This window comes from Olea europaea, chromosome 21 (genome assembly GCF_002742605.1).
Source record: "Olea europaea var. sylvestris chromosome 21, O_europaea_v1, whole genome shotgun sequence".
NCBI lineage: Eukaryota > Viridiplantae > Streptophyta > Magnoliopsida > Lamiales > Oleaceae > Olea > Olea europaea.
In genome coordinates this window covers 14,247,492-14,264,960 of record NC_036257.1, presented here as the reverse complement: position 1 = coordinate 14,264,960, position 17,469 = coordinate 14,247,492, and the positions used below count along the sequence as shown (strand labels likewise).

The window sequence follows — 17,469 nt, the reverse complement described above, 5'->3', positions numbered from 1 at the left end:
TAAGAGCACTATTATCAACATTGAGAAGCAGCCTTTGATGGTCTAAAAATGCGACGCTTGGTGACAAAGCTGATACTTCACTCTGCATTAATTCAATAATTAGGACTGCACAAAAATTATAGGTCGAAAATAATATTAATAAATTCTTAACTTATTTTTATGCTTTAGTACTGTCAATTTCTCCAGACAAGACATGCGTACCTGCAATGTTGTCACACTCCTTTCAAGCTCAGAAATGTATTGTAATTTCCTCACTCTTGATCTTTGAGCCGACTGACGATTGGCCAAAACTCTGGCCATCAACATGAATACGTTAGAAAAATGAAATTATTCACTACATCTAAAGCTCAAATGATCATTCAGATTCCAAATTTGCTGTCTTGACGCAAATAGTTAAGAATGAATGCGATATCTGTTAAATTATGCCAAAAGATGGAAAACTTTACACATTCAACAGACCAAAAACATCTTTCACTCCAAAAAGTAAATGTTTCTTGGGGTATGTTTTCCTTAAATAACATCGATAAATTCTAGGACTGTTTCAATTTTTTAACAAATTTTACCTTTTGATCCTCTTTGGATCAACAATGGTATCCCCAGAAGCATTATCAGAAGATTTGGCAGGAGGCAGTGACTCTACTGGTGGTTTGCATGAACTATCCACCTCACCAGGCTCATTCTTCGGCTGCACACGGTGGGGCTCCTTCTCCACCTCCACCTCCACCACCGTTGTTATCTTCTCATTGTTTTCACCGTTCTGATCCGACGGCGAGGAAGGACTAGACGAAGACCTTGTAGTAGGCCCCACATCCGCCATATCATCAGAAAACATGTCTCTTAACTGTTCATCATCCAATCTCTCAAACCCATTATTATTATTGCCAGACTCTTCCACGAAGGCGACAGGGTCACTCGCCGTCCTCCGGTACATGCTCCGCCGTGTCGAGGAGAAGTCAACGAATTCATCAACCCATGAATTTTGCGGAGCATGAAGTGGCATCATTTGGAATGGAAATGACGGCCAATTCTGTGCCATAGATGGAACTCTTGGTGGTAAGTGCTCCATGCATTAACAGCCCTCAAATCTTCTACTCAATTATACCTAAACCAAAACGAGATATAAATCAAGTTCAAGAAAATCCTGAATGAAGAATTTCTTAGACAAGAGAGTTGAGTGATTTAAGGACGAATTGTCAAGTGTCTGTGTGTAGGGTATCATCAAGATTGTAGGGCAGTGTTCTTATTTTTAAGGCCCGGAAATTTTGGAGGGAAGGGTGGGGGTGGGGGTGAGTGGGTCACATGGGATGGAGGATTAGGACAGCTAGCTACAGCTGTCGAGAAGAAGGGTCATCGAAATCCAACGGTTTTCTCTGAGAAAGTAGCACTAGTTTAATAACTGGGAATCAGCCACCACGTGCCAATGTGCCATTGCCTCTTCACCACCCTGGTTATCATATGGGAGAATCGAAGATTCATTCTGTTTTTGGGTTTTGTTCTTGTGCATAATCGCACTAGAGTTTATCTGTACTTGTTCACTATCCACCATTGGATAAAATCCTTCGACGATCTTTATAGTCAATTTTGTAACGTTTGTCAGCATACTCTAGTTTTTCGTATTGGATTGCAAGAATTGTTCCCTCAGAGAAACAAGACTTCATACATTCAAGAACTTAAGAAAGGAACAAGAAGGAAAAGACTCGACATTCTTCCCGAAAGAGATGAAATGATTTTAAAAAACAAAAACACTAGAAGTCATATAGAGTGGACATGATTTCGACAAGATTAATATAACAGTGAGGTAATTGTCGTAATCTTGAATTAATTAAATGTATTCCAATTTCATTCGAGAATGTAACGGTGACTATATTGTCACATAAACTATTGATTGTAAGCCTTATTTACAAAAAACACTACTCTAATGAAATAGTTAATAGAGGGATAAAAATATTGAATGGGGTATAGTGGGAGGATGTGGGATTTAGAGAGGATGAGCTGTGAAGGGAAAAGAGGCCGCAGAATAATGTCTTCTTCTTCCCCATGTGCAATGTTTTTATGTCCCCACCTCAATTTGCCTTCTTCTCAACTCAGTCACATGGAGTCAGTCTCTCTCTCTCTCTCTCTCTCTCTCACAATTCATAGAGGCTTCTTTCTTAAAAAGGTTGAACCCCAACCTTGAGGGCTCCGACCGCCCCGTCCCTAGAGTTTTGTGAGAAAAGTAAATCGCAGGATGTGCCTCAACAGGTTATGGAACAAGAGCTGCATGCACACTGCTCCTACAAGGAATCCAATTCATGTCTAAGGAATCGAATCTCCACACTGCGACTGCCAACGAGGCGTGAGATAACTTCACTCCTATCTTTTGCAACACTAGACTATGCCCCGGGGCATAGAGGCTTCTTTCTTGGTAGCTTCCATAATTCAACCATAGTGCTATTCATGTTTATTTTGTTAGTTAAAAGTAGTTAAAAGACTAATAATGATTAGTGAAAACTACAAAGTCACTTGTGTCATCAGAAAGCTTGTCCCAACTGCATTTATTATTGTTTTCATGTGAAAAAGGGCTTGTCGACGTATCACTCGTTTATGTGACAAAAATTTTACTATCACATAAATTTATATTGAACAGCAATGACATTAAATAGAATTATTTTAAATGAAATTTGACTTGCATAGTAGTTACAAGAAGTCGAAATAAAGAACAAATTTTACCTTTATAAAATGTGTGCGTTTAACAAGTTACAAAAACCAAATATTTTGTCTTTGTGCAAACTTGTTATCCAATTCTAAAGCAAATATCTTAAAATATTGGCGTCACCAATTGATTGATTACAAAAAATCTTTGATTGATATGCAAATATATGGCGCTAAACAAGCATATGCATGTGCAATGGAGAAAAAAGTTGGCTTCATTGAAGGTAATTCTAACCTAATACCATCGAAGCTATTGACTCGCTCTTCAATCATTATCCTTGTTTGTTTTTTAAAGAAGTGATATTTAATATAAAAAAATAGAAAAAAATTATGAATCAGCAAATATATTTTATTGAAATAATGTTAAAAATGAATTTGAAGAAAAACGAGACAACCCAACTCAAGGGCTCTATGCAAACATAAAGCATTTGAAAAAATAAAAATCAGAAAAGGACAATTACAATTTTCCAATGTTAATCGCAATCCCCAAAAATTCTAAACAAACCGTACAGGATTTTGTTATCCAATTCTAAAGCAAATATCTTAAAATATTGGCGTCACCAATTGATTGATTACAAAAAATCTTTGATTGATATGCAAACATATGGCGCTAAACAAGCATATGCATGTGCAAGGGAGAAAAAAGTTGGCTCCATTGAAGGTAATTCTAACCTAATACCATCGAAGCTATTGACTCGCTCTTCAATCATTATCCTTGTTTGATTTTTATTTTTCAAGAAGTGATATTTAATTTAAAAAATAGAAAAAAAAATTATGAATCAGCAAAAATATTTTATTGAAATAATGTTAAAAATGAATTTTAAAAAAAACGAGACAATCCAACTCAAGGGCTCTATGCAAACATGAAGCATTTGAAAAAATAAAAATCAGAAAAGGACAATTACAATTTTCCAATGTTAATCACAATCCCCAAAAATTCTAAACAAACCGTACAGGATTCGGGACAGACAGTGGGACCCCTTATTAGCCTAATTCAATGAGAAAAAGTGTCATTATTGCACGTGGGAGGAACCAACAACGAGACCCTACCTGTTTTTTCCAATTAGTGATATGATGGAATTCCCTAAAAGGGAACGCGCGAACGCGCAGAGTATTGATCTCATCCACTTCCCATCCGCCCATCATTTTCTTCTAAAAATATTACGAAAATTAAAAATAAAAATCCAAAATTTCATCATATATCGACTACTAGTTATGAATCTAAAGAACTAAGGTGAGAAAAATTAAATAAAATAAAACTACAACAATCTCATGTATATCAGTAAATTGTGTGAATTATACAGCAAAGTAGCGACCAGTTTCATCTATAACTTCTTCCTCTACCACGACCCCGCCATCCACCACGTCTTGCACCACCTCTTCCACCAGCTCGTCCACCATTTAAACCTTCAAATGCCTTGTTAAGAAGGTTTTGTAGGCCTCCCATTCCCCTACCCCTTTTGGCCGAATTGCGGTTAGATCCATTAGCAGCAGCGTTACGTTTTTTACTGCACAAAGCAAACCAAGAATGTAAACATAGAAAACCGGACAGTGAAAATGATAGTTTGAGGAGGTTCTTTGTCTCAGTTACCCAGCAGCAGCGGTACTTGATGGAATTGAAGCTTTAGTTCTTTCTTTCCATAACAAAGTAATTTTCTGATCCCCAGTAAATGACGGAGCTTTTGTACGCAATGGCTGAATACCAGATGCAAGACACAATAGAAAGAAGATTTGAAGACTAGAAAATATCAAATTTCTCCACCATTTCATTCATAAACTAAATTTAAAAAAAGAATCCCCGAACTGAAAAAATCAATAAACCAATAAAATGCGAAACATTTTTTGTAGAATGCATAATTCTGAGCCATTAGCAAAAGAATTCACCTGGGCCATCGCCAATATATTGTTGCAGGTTCGAAGACCAGTTGTAGCATTCTGCTTCTTCTGCAAGTTAGAGGAAAAATAAAAAGTAAAATCAATGCAAGTAAACGGACCAATCAGCATTAATTCTGCCAAATACAACACAGGAAAGGGGTTATGAGATGACAAAAATAGCTACTAGGAACGAAACCCACAATGACATACTTTTCTTCTTCTCTTTTTGCAGCTGTCATAGCTTTATTGTGCTCAGCCATCCCTTGGGTCAATTTCTTATTCATAGCCTTTGCTAAACCCTCAATAGGCTCAATCTGTTTCATTATAGATCCAAGTCAAGTTCAAAGTTATTCTCTTAAAGATTACAATAGAGAACTTAAATGGAAAAGGGGGAAGAAAGTAAAAGAAACCAATCGTTTTTGTTATTTTTGCTATGCTCACAACTATTGACACCTGATTATATAAAAATGAATGATTTGGTAATTAAGAATCAAGCAAATAAATCAGGGCGCATGAAAAAACTCTGTTATTGCATGAAAATAAGCATATTATTCTTATTCTACCAATCAAGAACATCAAACTCATTCGCCCAAAAAGTTATTGCTGTTCATTGGTGGCTGAAAACAACTATGATGTTCTCTTTTTCAACTATTCTGTGCTCTAACTTTGATCCAATAAATATCCAACCCCACCCCCCTCACCCCCAAAAAAAAAATTTCTTCTGTAACTTACATGAGGTTTTGAGCCTCAGCATTAGTCTTTTACTTTATTTGTCCAATAACAAAGGTTTGTGTAAAATTTGGAAAATATCAGTCGTGGAATTGGTGCATAAATTTCCTCTCTATGAAGTCCTTGTTTAGACCTGAAAAGTCTTCTCCAAGTCTGTCTGAAGGCTGACCAGTAACTATCTTGTAGCCGAATAGGCTATTTGTGGAATTTGGGGTCTAAATAAATGATACAAAGAGATCTCAAGTCAGCTTTGAAGCACATCACAGATATATTGACGGGTAAAATATATCTCACTTTTACCTTACAAGCTAAATGGTGAAATGAATACAACAGACACTTGACACACGAGAAGTTTATCTCTTCGATCTTCCTTCAAACCAAATATTTCTGATAGACAAAAAGGCAGAAAGGGGTCTTGAGAAAGAATTTCCTAAACCAATCTAAAAATCATATAAAACATGGCACATCAAGTGTCCTATTGTAGATTTAAGTAATTTCTAGCCACCATGTCGCTGGGCAAATCGTCGCCATGGGACATGCAGGTATATAGCACTAAGTATTGACAGCATCACATATTCAACAAGAATACCGTAAGCCCTTGTTTGAGTCTCTTTGTTTCTCATACTCATTTTTTTACCGCACATTTACACAATAAAATATTTTTAAAGTAAGCCCAAAATTTTTCCATTCTTGTTAATGACACATTCTCCAAAAAAAAAAAAAAATCACTATCCAAAACATTATTTCTACATTTTAAATGAATTTTTCACTCATCAACATAACCTGTATCAAAACATTAATGTCCAACTGAAGAATAAAAGAAAATAAAGCATGAGCATATTCTGTAAATAGAAATGTCTGTGCGGCGGTGTTTGTATTTGCCAAAAGGTTCTCTAATATATGTGTGTGCACGCGCGTGTGCACATATATATTTAGAGAGAGAATAATGCAATCAAGGAAAGCTAATAATTATACGTTTGAAGAAACAAAATAATTCACAGATATAAATTAACAAGAGGAAAGGCAATATAGAGGAAATAAAATCAAAACCAATAAAAGCAAGCAGAATCATGCAGTGAAGAGAGAGATATGTCTATTTAATTTATCCCAATAATAGAATGTTCGAATAATTATACAATGACTGAAGAAAGGGATCAGCAGAGGCATTACAATTGATAATATGCAGGCAACATGAAAAACCACACAGTTTCCATCTCCTTCTAAAGAAATACCTTTAACGGCTGAACAACTGATGGAAGAATCTGTCTTGCATCCTGTGGACTTGGGTAAAGAGAACATTCCACAAGGTTCTTGATCAGGTCTAATTTTCGCTCTTCAGGAAGCTGAAGGGGAAAGAGATTTAACATTCATTAGATAACCACAATATGAAGCAGCACTAGTCAAAATGAGATGCTTCCTCAACAAAATGCTAGCTCAAAAACTTAATACGTAACTCAATAATAATTCACAATATTGGTGGCAATTCAGTTCAGATAGCAAGTACTACCTTATCAAAGACTCGTATAATTTGCTTGTTCAGATGGTTGAGAAACTTACAGCTTGATGCACCTGTCTGGAACCACATTGATGGAATATTAGATTGATATTATTATATTTAGTTTCCAATTTTAATTCGTATTTTAGAAAACATAATTAAGTTTAGTTTAATTGCTTTTATTATATATTTCCTCCTTAGAATAGGGTCTTTTAAAACCCTACATAAAGGGGCTTATGCGATGTAATTCAAACAACCTTTGATTATAAAATGAATTGATATTCTCCCCATTCTCTCCTTTTCTCCCTCCTTTCTCTTCTTCTCTCCTGTTTCCCCTTCTCTTATAATTCTCCCAAAGCATCCAACATCACACATACAATGAGGTTAACTGATCAAAACAACAATTATTGATGCTCAAATTAATGTTTAAGGAATATACCATAAAGAACGGTAGGGCCATGCACAGGCAGGATATAAATCGGTCAATGTAATCACCATCTGTAACCTGATAGAGTTGAGAGGAGAAAGCTCGTTAGATGGAAGTACTATAAAATAAGGTTACAAAATAATTAGCATATACATAATAGAAACCAATATGATGTCACAAGTGGTAAAGTTCTGCATTAGTTGTCAACCTATAGCAACCCTCCACCATCCACATTCCAAGTATACTACCCGCTGTGAAGAAACATAGGAAGAGTTTTAAGAGGTGCAATTTGAGGACTTGCCAATTGGTCACCCATCTTATAACTTGTCGTTCCAGCAATTTGTTCAGCGAAAATTGAATTGACCTTTGAATGATCTATAAAATCACATCAAAGTGTATCGCACCAGGAAAAAACAACATACGACATTTTCTCAAAGAAAAAACTTTTCACCAAATTTTAAACTGGAAAAAAGGTTAAAATATTCGTTCAACAAAATAAAATTGGGAAAACAAGCTTGACAGGGCCATCAATGAGTATTGAAGCAAAAATTCTCGAACTTGACAACTAGCACTATCTTTGAGAAAATGGGCCATAAGAATGAAGTTGAATCTAAACAGAAGTTTGTAAAACAGCAATAACTAAACAAATAGCAAAAGGCAAACAATTGCTCGAGTCATATACTGGAAAAGGAACATACATTGAATTGAGCATCAAGAGGCCATCAATGATCTCAACAAGTTCCTCGACACGCTCCACAGGAGCCTTCTGTTCAAATAAGCTCGAGCTCTTCAAAAAGTCAATAAACATTTTAAGTTCAATAGCTGTCACATCTTGCAAATTCTGCAACAGGAAATGTGGGAGTCAACAAACTGTAACTCAACAAGTGTTGAGCTCCTAGATCAGAACTGTAGAAAAAGTAATGATCAGTTAAGCAAAATAAATGAGCCATTAAAGAGAAAGAACACTAAGACTACAGTGCTCCATATTAAACAAGAATATACCTTCTTTATCAAATTAGTTAAATGCCTCTCCATTTCACCCAATGGCTTCAGTAGCTCTCCCTTAAGAGAAAGAAACACCTGCAATATGCCCTCATTCACAATTCAAACATTTCCAGAAGAGCAAAAAGAGAGAGAGAGAGAGATTATGCATCCCTTTACCTTATCTCTAATTTCATCAGCACTTCGATCTTTGGTGCTTCCAACGTGCCTAAATAAAGCTATTAAGGAAGCTGCAGCAGACATACTGAACAGCTTCAGAATACAAATATATTCACAAACCCAATATGTAAATGAAGTAATAAATTCTAGATAAGCAGGTAGTTCAATGAAAATGAAGTGATAGCAAGTTTCTACAACATAAATCTCACAGAAGTGTATTATAGGCGTTATACAAGTCCAAATGATGGACTATGATGGTAGATGCATTTTTTAAGATGCCAAATTGGCTTCCACAAAGAACATTTACACCTAGGATACTGGCTCATGTAATGTGCCATGAATTGCCCAAGTGGCATTTGACATAAATAAATAAATAAATAAAAACGTAGATTTGAACACGTTGAAATTCTGTCAAGACAGTTAGGTTAGATACTGGATGGAAGACTAACTAGGTGATCTGACTGAAACAATCTAAATATTAAAGTGACTAATTAGGAACAAAATGAAGTTCGTGGAGAACATAAAATTTAGTTGCAAATTTCAATAAACTTTGATTTTTTTACACGTGTTGGAATTAATACATTTCGGATCTGCAGAGTGACCAATAGGTCTTACTTCCTTGTTCTTGATTTAGATTTAGCAACTAGCTGAATTTATAAGTGTCTTATGTTTATAAGTTGATTTAGATTATGGAACTAGCTGAATTTAAAAACGTTATGCAGTGATTTTAAATCATGTTCCAGAATATGTCTAAGAGAAAATTGTGAAGTACGATGAAGTTTGGAAAGCAAAATCCTTCACTAATGCTCCCGCCTCGAAAAGGAAAAAGAAGACATTGGTGTTATGAGGGGAAAAAATGGTATAATACAGCCACTGGAACTTACTTTTAACATCCTGCCGTAATAAAGATATGAGGGCTTTATGCACCGCGTCACATTCCACGTTATCTCCTAAAAACACCAAGGATGATATTGTTATCTAATCAAGTGAACTTAAGTCATTAAGAATCAAAAAATAGATACCAAGGATGTCAACAATTTTAGACAGATGTTAGTATCCTTGCATAAGAGAGGAAGCACACGTATAGCTTGTACTCACACCTTTAACAATAAATAGTTAGCGGACTTCCCAAAAGATATTTAGGTTACCATATGTGAACTTCCATCAACCCACTTTTCGTGTACCTCGCCCAAAATTATATTGACTAATAAATTTCTTTCAAATATAAAGAGAATAGTGAATACCAATACATTCTGGGAAATATCAAATGGGCGATTTTTAGAAGAAATCCCACATAGTGGACAGCTATAGCACTTTTATGATGCTAGTTTAATTCAAGGCCACAAGATGCTTGCTTAAGGCTGCAAAGAGAGACCATATTATTTACTTTTTTTGGGCACACTTAACAATTAACATTAAACTTATACAGGAAAACCTCTCTCTAGCTGCTGAAGCAGAACAAACTAGAGCAAAAAATAATGCTAATTCACACTCATAGCATGTTTGGTGGCATGGAATTAGGTTACAAAATTGAACCTGCAGTAAAAATTCGATTTATAATTGAATGAAATGTTTTTATAGTGTCAATTATTAGTCCCAATTTCCTTCCCAGAAAGCATAGCATCAGTTTTTCATTATTACATTTTTTATATAAGTCGAAAGCCATTTTCATTCACAACCTTCTCCTTTCATTTTTATTCCCATAGCAGTATTCTTTCAAATAATTGCTAAAGCATTTGCTCTTGTTTTGGCTAGCTTGTTTCAGGCGTGCTAGTATATAGCACCTATATGGAAGGGCACTATAATACTCTAAGAAAGAAACCATTGAAGCTTCAAGCTTTTCACCTATATGGAACTAAATCGAAAATTAAAAGCAAAGCATTCAGGAAAGATAACAGAATGAATACGTTTCTGCTCACTTGTTATCAAATAATAGCTTCAATCAATTCTACTTATAAATTATTCTCCACAACTAAACTAAACCAGTAATACGTCGAACATAAGTCAGATCCCCGAAATTCTGAATGGTAAATGACCGGTCAATTTAGTAAAAGAATTCCGCTTATGTAAACTCATATTGGAGTATCGACAAAATACACAAACGAAAAGCATTAATCGCAGAATAGATTCCAAACCCCAAGTTCCTCATCCTCGCAAAGATACAAATGCTGGTCAAGAGCTTGCTCTGAGAGCCCGGTAAAGTACTTGAAAAAACCTTGGTATCAGCAGAGCGGCCAACTGCTTCGCCTTCACGCTGCCATAAGTATTTACTGACTTGAGACTTGTCTTTGGCCTGGTTGAGTTTTTCACCAAACTCGTAGAGCATCTCGATGTCTCCAGAATCATCCGCCGTTGCTGCTACAATTCAATTAATGTATATGAGCGCAATAGGGTAGTGGGGGTTAGGTTTGTCGAAACAAAAATTGAATTTGTGAGAGAGAGAGAGACAGCATTTGAAGGAGTGTGTGTGTCCAGTGTTGAATTTGGAGGAGTTATAGTTTTAACGAGATCATGGCGGTGTTGAGAGGCTAACTGCAATGTGATGTTTGGCAATGATTTTTCCTCTTCAAAAAATCCTTTTTTTCTATCGTTATTTCACTATTTCAATCGTCATTTTTGACATCTCCTTTCATAGGTAGGATCAACTTTGCTCTTTAATAATCAAAAAATAAATTCTAAAAATCATTACGAATCAAGCTTAAGCCTTATTCAGAAGTGACTTTATTTCTTTCACTCATTTTTAATTAATTTTACATTTACACTTATAATTTTTTAATTTTTTTTATTTTTAATTATGCATTTCTAAAACTCACCTTCCGCGATTTTGCTTCTCAAAAAATTAACAAAATACAATGGGTAAAACTCAATTAATAGAATCCACCACCATTTTTCTATGTTGCGTCATTTTACATGACCTCAATCTATCTGAAAATATTGGTTCAAACTCGTTACTATTGGATAAAAAAGCCACTTCTTTGTATTTATTACGATTCTTTCTTTACGGGCATTATACTTCAAAGAAAGTTAGTTCTTCTTTAAGTGACAAAATGAAAATACTAGCTAATAATAATTTAAAATTGATATTATAGAAAACAAAAATGAGTCTTTGTAAACTTTAAGAACTCACATGATCGAAATGCGAATTTGTACAATGTTTTAAAAGGTATAAATTTCATTTGCAATCATTCAACTTTTATTGAAATTTTAATTACATCAATGAATAAACGTTACTTTTCTTTAGATTCTTTTACCCTTTTAATCAAACATCTAGTATTAAATAATATTTACCGTCTAAATAGACATTTTTCTTTAGTGAGGATACCACACATAATGATAAAACATTGAGAACATGACAATCACACTAATAAAATGTTTAACACCCATAAAAGAATATATACAATTTTAGAAAGCAATGCTCTATGTGCAATCCAATAATAATCCTCATGGTACAACACAATTTTATAAAAAATTTAAATGACCTTATCATTTCACCCAACCAATTAAACATTATCATTTCACTCCACATCACTTCGAATGATCCCCAATTTGTACAAACAGCATTTTCAATTTTAAGACTAAAGAGAATATCTCAATGTCCAATATGGAAGTACCTATGTTTATTAGAATCCAACAATCTTATATACAATCTTATCCAATTTGCACCTTGAACAAAAAGGCATGCCAATCATATATTGCTCAACATCTATATACAATCTTTTACTATGTACAAGCTAGACTCTCAACTTGAGGAACATGTTGATACAACCTTCTTACTCTGACACCATCTCGGGTACAAACGCCTTTCATTTCTTCTCTTCGAGCCCGTTCTGTAAGTCTTGGTTTTGTTCCTTTCCAAGTTCACATGTGAAATGGGACTTCAGACCAATCCAACATTGGTAATAATCATGATCCATGTAGGTAGATTCAAGTGCCCATCGGCAGACTCGAGGAACCAGACATGACTCGAACATGAAGGCAAGAGTATTAGCAATTCTACAAGGCCCTGCTTCATTTCCAAGTGCAATTGTCGTCTGTATAAAATAATTAAGAAAAGGTCTAAATATAGAAGTAACAGAAGTACATCATCAAAGAATTTAAATAGTTCGAGTTCATAAAACAACTCGGAAAAGGCATAGTTATGGAAGTAAAAAGACACCAACATACCAAAAAGTGATTGAATTTCTTTTTGAGCTGCAAGCAGGTATATTACCTCGTATGTTTTAGTATCTGGACCATGGGGAGTCATGCAGCTATGAAGGCTTGCGCCTCCTGGAACAAACCCATCAGCTTTTGCCTGAAAAGAGGATTGCATGTTTATAAAATATAATGAAAGGGCAAAAAGGCAGTGAAATATATCTGATTTCTAATGTCACAAGGCCTGAATATGAAATTTTCATTACATAAATTGTACCTCATATCCTCCATAAATTAGACCCATGAATTCACTCATACAGTTGCGATGATAATATGGAGGACGAAATGTATGTTCAGCAACCAACCACCGAGGAGGGAAAATGACAAAATCAAGCAAAGCCACTCCAGGCTTATCAGTGGGTGCCGTCAGCACTGCACCAAAACAGAAAAGTGAACCAAAACAAAATTTCCATGCAAAGCATTTTTTATAGTAGTAAACATGGACAGGGTCATAACAAGTTATCGGATAAAAGAACATAGGGAAGATAAACCATGTATGAGAAACCCACCTGTATTTATTGATGGATCACTATGATCAATCAAGACGGTATTGTATGGGCAGAATTTGCTTAGCTCATACTGAAAACAAAAATGAAATCAGGTTTCATAACATACGAAATATTGACTCGCCATGTTACCTAAATAAATTAGATAAAGAGAGTTCGCTCAACAGTTCCCATTCTTTTCCACAAGGACTAGCATCTAAAAAGTAAAAATGCTCACCTTATAAGGTACATAATTTCCATGCCACGCTACTACATTGAATGGGGAGAAATCTTGTTTTGCAGTAAAGAGTTCACCGCCAAACTTCTGAACAATCACATAACCGGGATGGGAGCTCTGGTCGAACCAGGCCACAGGAACGAGAAAGTCCCTTGGAGAAGCAAGACCATTAGCCCCTATACAAATGAAATACACACCATGGATACAATAAAATTAATTTTTTGGTTTGGTGGCCTGATGAAATATGCTAGAGGAAAATAAAGAACTTGAACTTTTTGATTCACCTATAGGTCCAAGATCAGGGAGTTGAAAATGAGTTCCAAATATTTCAGCAACATAGCCGCGTGATGGTCCATCTGGTAGCTCAACAACAAACCGCACCCCTTGAGGTAAAACTACTACCTCACCAGGAGATACTTGCAATTTTCCGAATTCAGTTGTTATCCACAGCCCTAAATAAGGGCAATAGAGAAATAGGGGTTCCAAATCAGTAAATATAAAGCACAAGACAACCATAAAAACAAAATGGTGTGTATTTAATGATTTGGCTAAATCCCAGATGTAAAGCAAAAAGGGACTTGCCATGAGGTAAACTGGTAGGAATAGGAGAGTAAGAAACGCAATGTAGACAAATGCATGAACAGAGTTAACAGGTTTTTGAAATAGACGAGATATTCTAAAATTATGAAGGAAATCATTAGCTGCCTTCTAAAAATTGCAACATCTAACAAAGCTAAGCAGATTCTATTTATCAAACAACTATCTTCAAGCTCAATAAAAATGGCAAACACAACTAGTGCAAAAAAGGTGAAGTTGCATATATTTCGCACCACTTACTTCCTTCTTGGGGAACAAGCAAAAAGTCACCATCAGCACTGCAGAACGCACAATTGTCCATTGATTTGTTAGCAGCATACCTGCATTTACAAGTTCGATCGTCAGCTTAAAGATTGCATACATACACAATATCATTCACTTTCATACTAACATCAAGAACAATAGCATTAAGAATTTTGACATGTCAATCAAGGAAGCTCCATTAACCAAAAAAGATAGAAATAACTCCAGTTCCAAGAAAGTATTGAAGCTCTAGTATTTTGGTAATAATGCTGAGATACATATTTTTGCTTGACACTTGTTAAAAATAAGAACAAGTTCTTAGCATTAACATGCACATCATAATTTATAATTCATCTCAATCCAGAAATCAAATCTCTTTTTATTGCTTTCTTTAATCCTATCAAGCAGCAACATAGCCCATCATAGCAGGACGCTACAATACAGTGTTTTGCCCCTAGTGGCTCTCAGGAATAGCAGAACTATGTAGGCACTTGGAACGTGCGCAACCATAGAACTTAATCAGCACATTATAAATAATTGTAGAACAAACAAACTGTGGAAATAACCTGCTATGGAATATTAAAGCACAAAATCCCCAAGGGGTAGATCTTTGTGAAGTTGGAGCAAGTCTAGTTGACTCGTAACCAGGGTGACCAGAATAGAATAAATGAAGTCTAAAATCAAAAAATCATTAACTGATAACATTAGATGGATATGGATGGACATACGGCACAATGGTTTGAGCTAATAGCTTTCTACGCAAGGTTGGCTGCTAAGACATAAACCAGTCCCATGCTTATAGGACTTCCTTTGGCCACAAGGCCATAACAGAACTTGATTGAAGACTATCATCTGTGCCCATAACAAAATAATGGAAATACACAACAACTATGTGATGCAATAGGGAAAAAAATCTTAGTCTATGGAATAGTTGATTAATGGAACATAAAGTTGATAAATTTAAAATAAAAGTTGACCTCTATACACCTAATAACCTCAAATTTGTTTTAATACGATTGCACGAAATCGCAAAACAGTAAAGTAAAACCAGGAATACCAATTACATGTGAATTGCAAAACCATGCCGAAGATACGAGCTGCCAGCGCCACAAAGAGTGTATAATCCGTCAATGAAATCAATCGGCGCTTTAGGAACTTCCACCGGTTTCCACCGTAGCTGAGTTGGAGTTGCAGAACTATTTGATTCATTAAATTCACTCACAAGCTTCCCGTGACTGGGGACCCTAGGCTTAAATGGCTCATGAGTAACTGATGGCTTAACCCGATATAACCAACTGCCAAAACAAAAATTTCTCAGAATAGATCACATTCAAAATCATCAAAAATTTAAACAGATAGATTCTTCAAAGCATTAACCTGCGCTGGTTGAGTTTGCGAGGGGAAGTGAAGGAGGTGCCGGAGATCTGCTCCGCGTAGAGGCCGTAAGGACAGACGAGAGGACTGTTCTGATTGAGAGGGAGAGCTCCGGCGATAGCCTCCGACGAGAAATGGTTCCCGAAGCCCGATTGATACTTCAAGTCCGCCGGAAACTCGGGGCTCCGAGATGCGTTTTCACTATCCATAATCGATTAGTATTTAACTTCAAAATTTGAGAAGCTAGTGATTCGAGTGATTAATATGAACAGAATCAAATTCAGTGGATTGGAACCCAGAAAGAGACTCTAGTAACGGAAAGTGAGTTCGGTGGATCATGTGGAATCGTGGCTTGTTGGACCGGCACTCTCTAAGAAGACCGTGTTTGCTAAGCTATAGATAATGTTGACTAATTAATTGATTTTAAAAATTAACTTAGGTGCGTTTGATTGTCAATATTTTTCATGAAAAATGTGTTTTTTTCACTAAATTGTCTACTTTTGTGCTGTTTGACTAACTTTTTTCCATATAAAACATTTTTCTACTTTTGATCACGCGACATTATTTATTTAGGGAGAGTGGCATTTTATTTTCTAGGGAATTCTCTTTCTCTTATTTATCCACTCTTTTTCATTTATTCACCAATAAAAATTGGATAAGTCCTATTGACCTCGTTTTAAGTTAGAGTCACGCAGACAACAGATGTCAATTTCACTCGCGTACACGTGAGCTAATTCCAACACTCTACAACAAACCGACGGTCACGAACCCTTTAAAGGACAAGGTGTGGGAGTAGCTCTTCAACATGAGAGGATAAAGTTCGAAATCCAGTAAAACGTTTTTAGGATGATCATACCATAATTACCAATTGAAGCAAATGAATGTTATGTAAACTCGGTTGCATTTGCAAGAGAGTAAAATGATATGTAGTGTTTTTGTATTTAAAGTTGCATTAGTCCTACAGGAGTTATATGGAAAAGTATTTATAGTGGTACAAATTGAATAGCGATCCTTGGATAGGAGTACACGCGATCTCATCTCTTTAATTCACATATCTAATCATAGGCATCACTTTTAATTTGCTAGCCTACTATGCATTTATTAACTGTACAGAGCCGCACACTTCATTTGATAAGATTTGACACTTAAACTCTATGATAAACGTCTCATCAGTCATTCGAAAAAAATACTCGTGAAAAACAGATCTCTTGGAAGAATATGATATAATAAGGTGCTTCGAAGGCTTAAGCTTCAGCATAGGGCCTCGGACTTGCCCATCTGGTCTATGGTCTTCGGACTTCATGATGCTAAGTCTCGGTTGAAGCGTTGACTGCATTGCATTCTTCATCGGCGCTTCGACATAGGGGCCTCAGACTTGCCCACCTGGTCAATGGTTTTCGAACTTCATGATGTTGAGTCTCGGTTGAAGCGTTGACTTCATTGCATTTCTCATTGGCTTCGAGACCTCGACCACTATGCAATGTACTTCGAGTTGAGTAGGCTAAGGGCTACAATGGATCACAATGTAGAGCCACGTGTAACGAGAGGTAATAAGTATATTTTTTTTATGGTGAAAATTAAAATAATCAAACACATTTAATTGATAATTTTCATGCAAATTAATTATAGACAACCAAATTATCTAGAATTTATTTTCTTTCTATATTTGCAATAAAATGCACCCTTATTTTTAATGTATCGATAACTTTCTTAGCTCGCTTAGAGCACTTGTTTAGTAAGCAAGAGGTCTTCAGTTCGACTCTCAACGAAAGCATACTATACTTCTTAAAAAGGCAATTTGATTTAAAATAATTATTTCTCCTATTTTTATTTAAAATTATGGATAATTGCAATATCGGTCCTCACCTTTTACCTTTTCACATACCTTACCTTAACCTTCAACTAAAGTCAATTAATTGGATCAACTAAATGTCAAAGTCAATTAATTGGATCAACTAAA

At 35.6% G+C, this 17,469-nt stretch overlaps 2 protein-coding genes and 1 pseudogene across 3 annotated transcripts; all 3 read right to left on the bottom strand.

Annotated features, from left to right (window-relative positions):
* Nucleotide 1: 1 nt before the first annotated feature.
* On the bottom strand, nt 2–1,767 carry LOC111370162 (basic leucine zipper 61-like; the record flags this gene model as incomplete). Its single annotated transcript, XM_022991857.1, has 3 exons — nt 564–1,767; nt 202–292; nt 2–82 (listed from the first exon to the last, which is right to left on the bottom strand). Coding segments are annotated over exons 1-3 (675 nt in total), but the record flags the coding sequence as incomplete, so codon positions are not given.
* A 2,114-nt stretch (nt 1,768–3,881) lies between these two features.
* On the bottom strand, nt 3,882–11,386 carry LOC111370161 (annotated as a pseudogene).
* A 482-nt stretch (nt 11,387–11,868) lies between these two features.
* On the bottom strand, nt 11,869–15,876 carry LOC111370813 (homogentisate 1,2-dioxygenase-like). 2 transcript variants are annotated; one of them, XM_022992690.1, is made up of 9 exons: nt 15,513–15,876; nt 15,200–15,430; nt 14,133–14,212; nt 13,580–13,747; nt 13,296–13,471; nt 13,082–13,151; nt 12,790–12,944; nt 12,589–12,672; nt 11,869–12,381 (listed from the first exon to the last, which is right to left on the bottom strand). In XM_022992690.1, exons 1-9 carry the CDS (start codon nt 15,716–15,718, stop codon nt 12,256–12,258), a joined length of 1,296 nt encoding a protein of 431 aa, XP_022848458.1. In that variant the 5' UTR covers nt 15,719–15,876; the 3' UTR covers nt 11,869–12,255. The 2 variants fall into 2 exon arrangements, with proteins under 2 accessions (XP_022848458.1, XP_022848457.1); XM_022992689.1 differs by having other exon boundaries at nt 11,869–12,409; nt 15,513–15,874.
* Between the last annotated feature and the right edge of the window lie 1,593 nt (nt 15,877–17,469).

Coding starts and splice junctions, on each gene's coding strand:
- LOC111370813 (XM_022992689.1), bottom strand. CDS start 15,718: ATGGATAGTGAAAACGCATCTCGGAGCCCCGAGTTTCCGGCGGACTTG. Junction 13,472..13,579: donor CCCTGATCTTGGACCTATAG/GTGAATCAAAAA, acceptor TCATTTGTATAG/GGGCTAATGGTCTTGCTTCT. Junction 13,152..13,295: donor GAAATTATGTACCTTATAAG/GTGAGCATTTTT, acceptor TTTTGTTTTCAG/TATGAGCTAAGCAAATTCTG.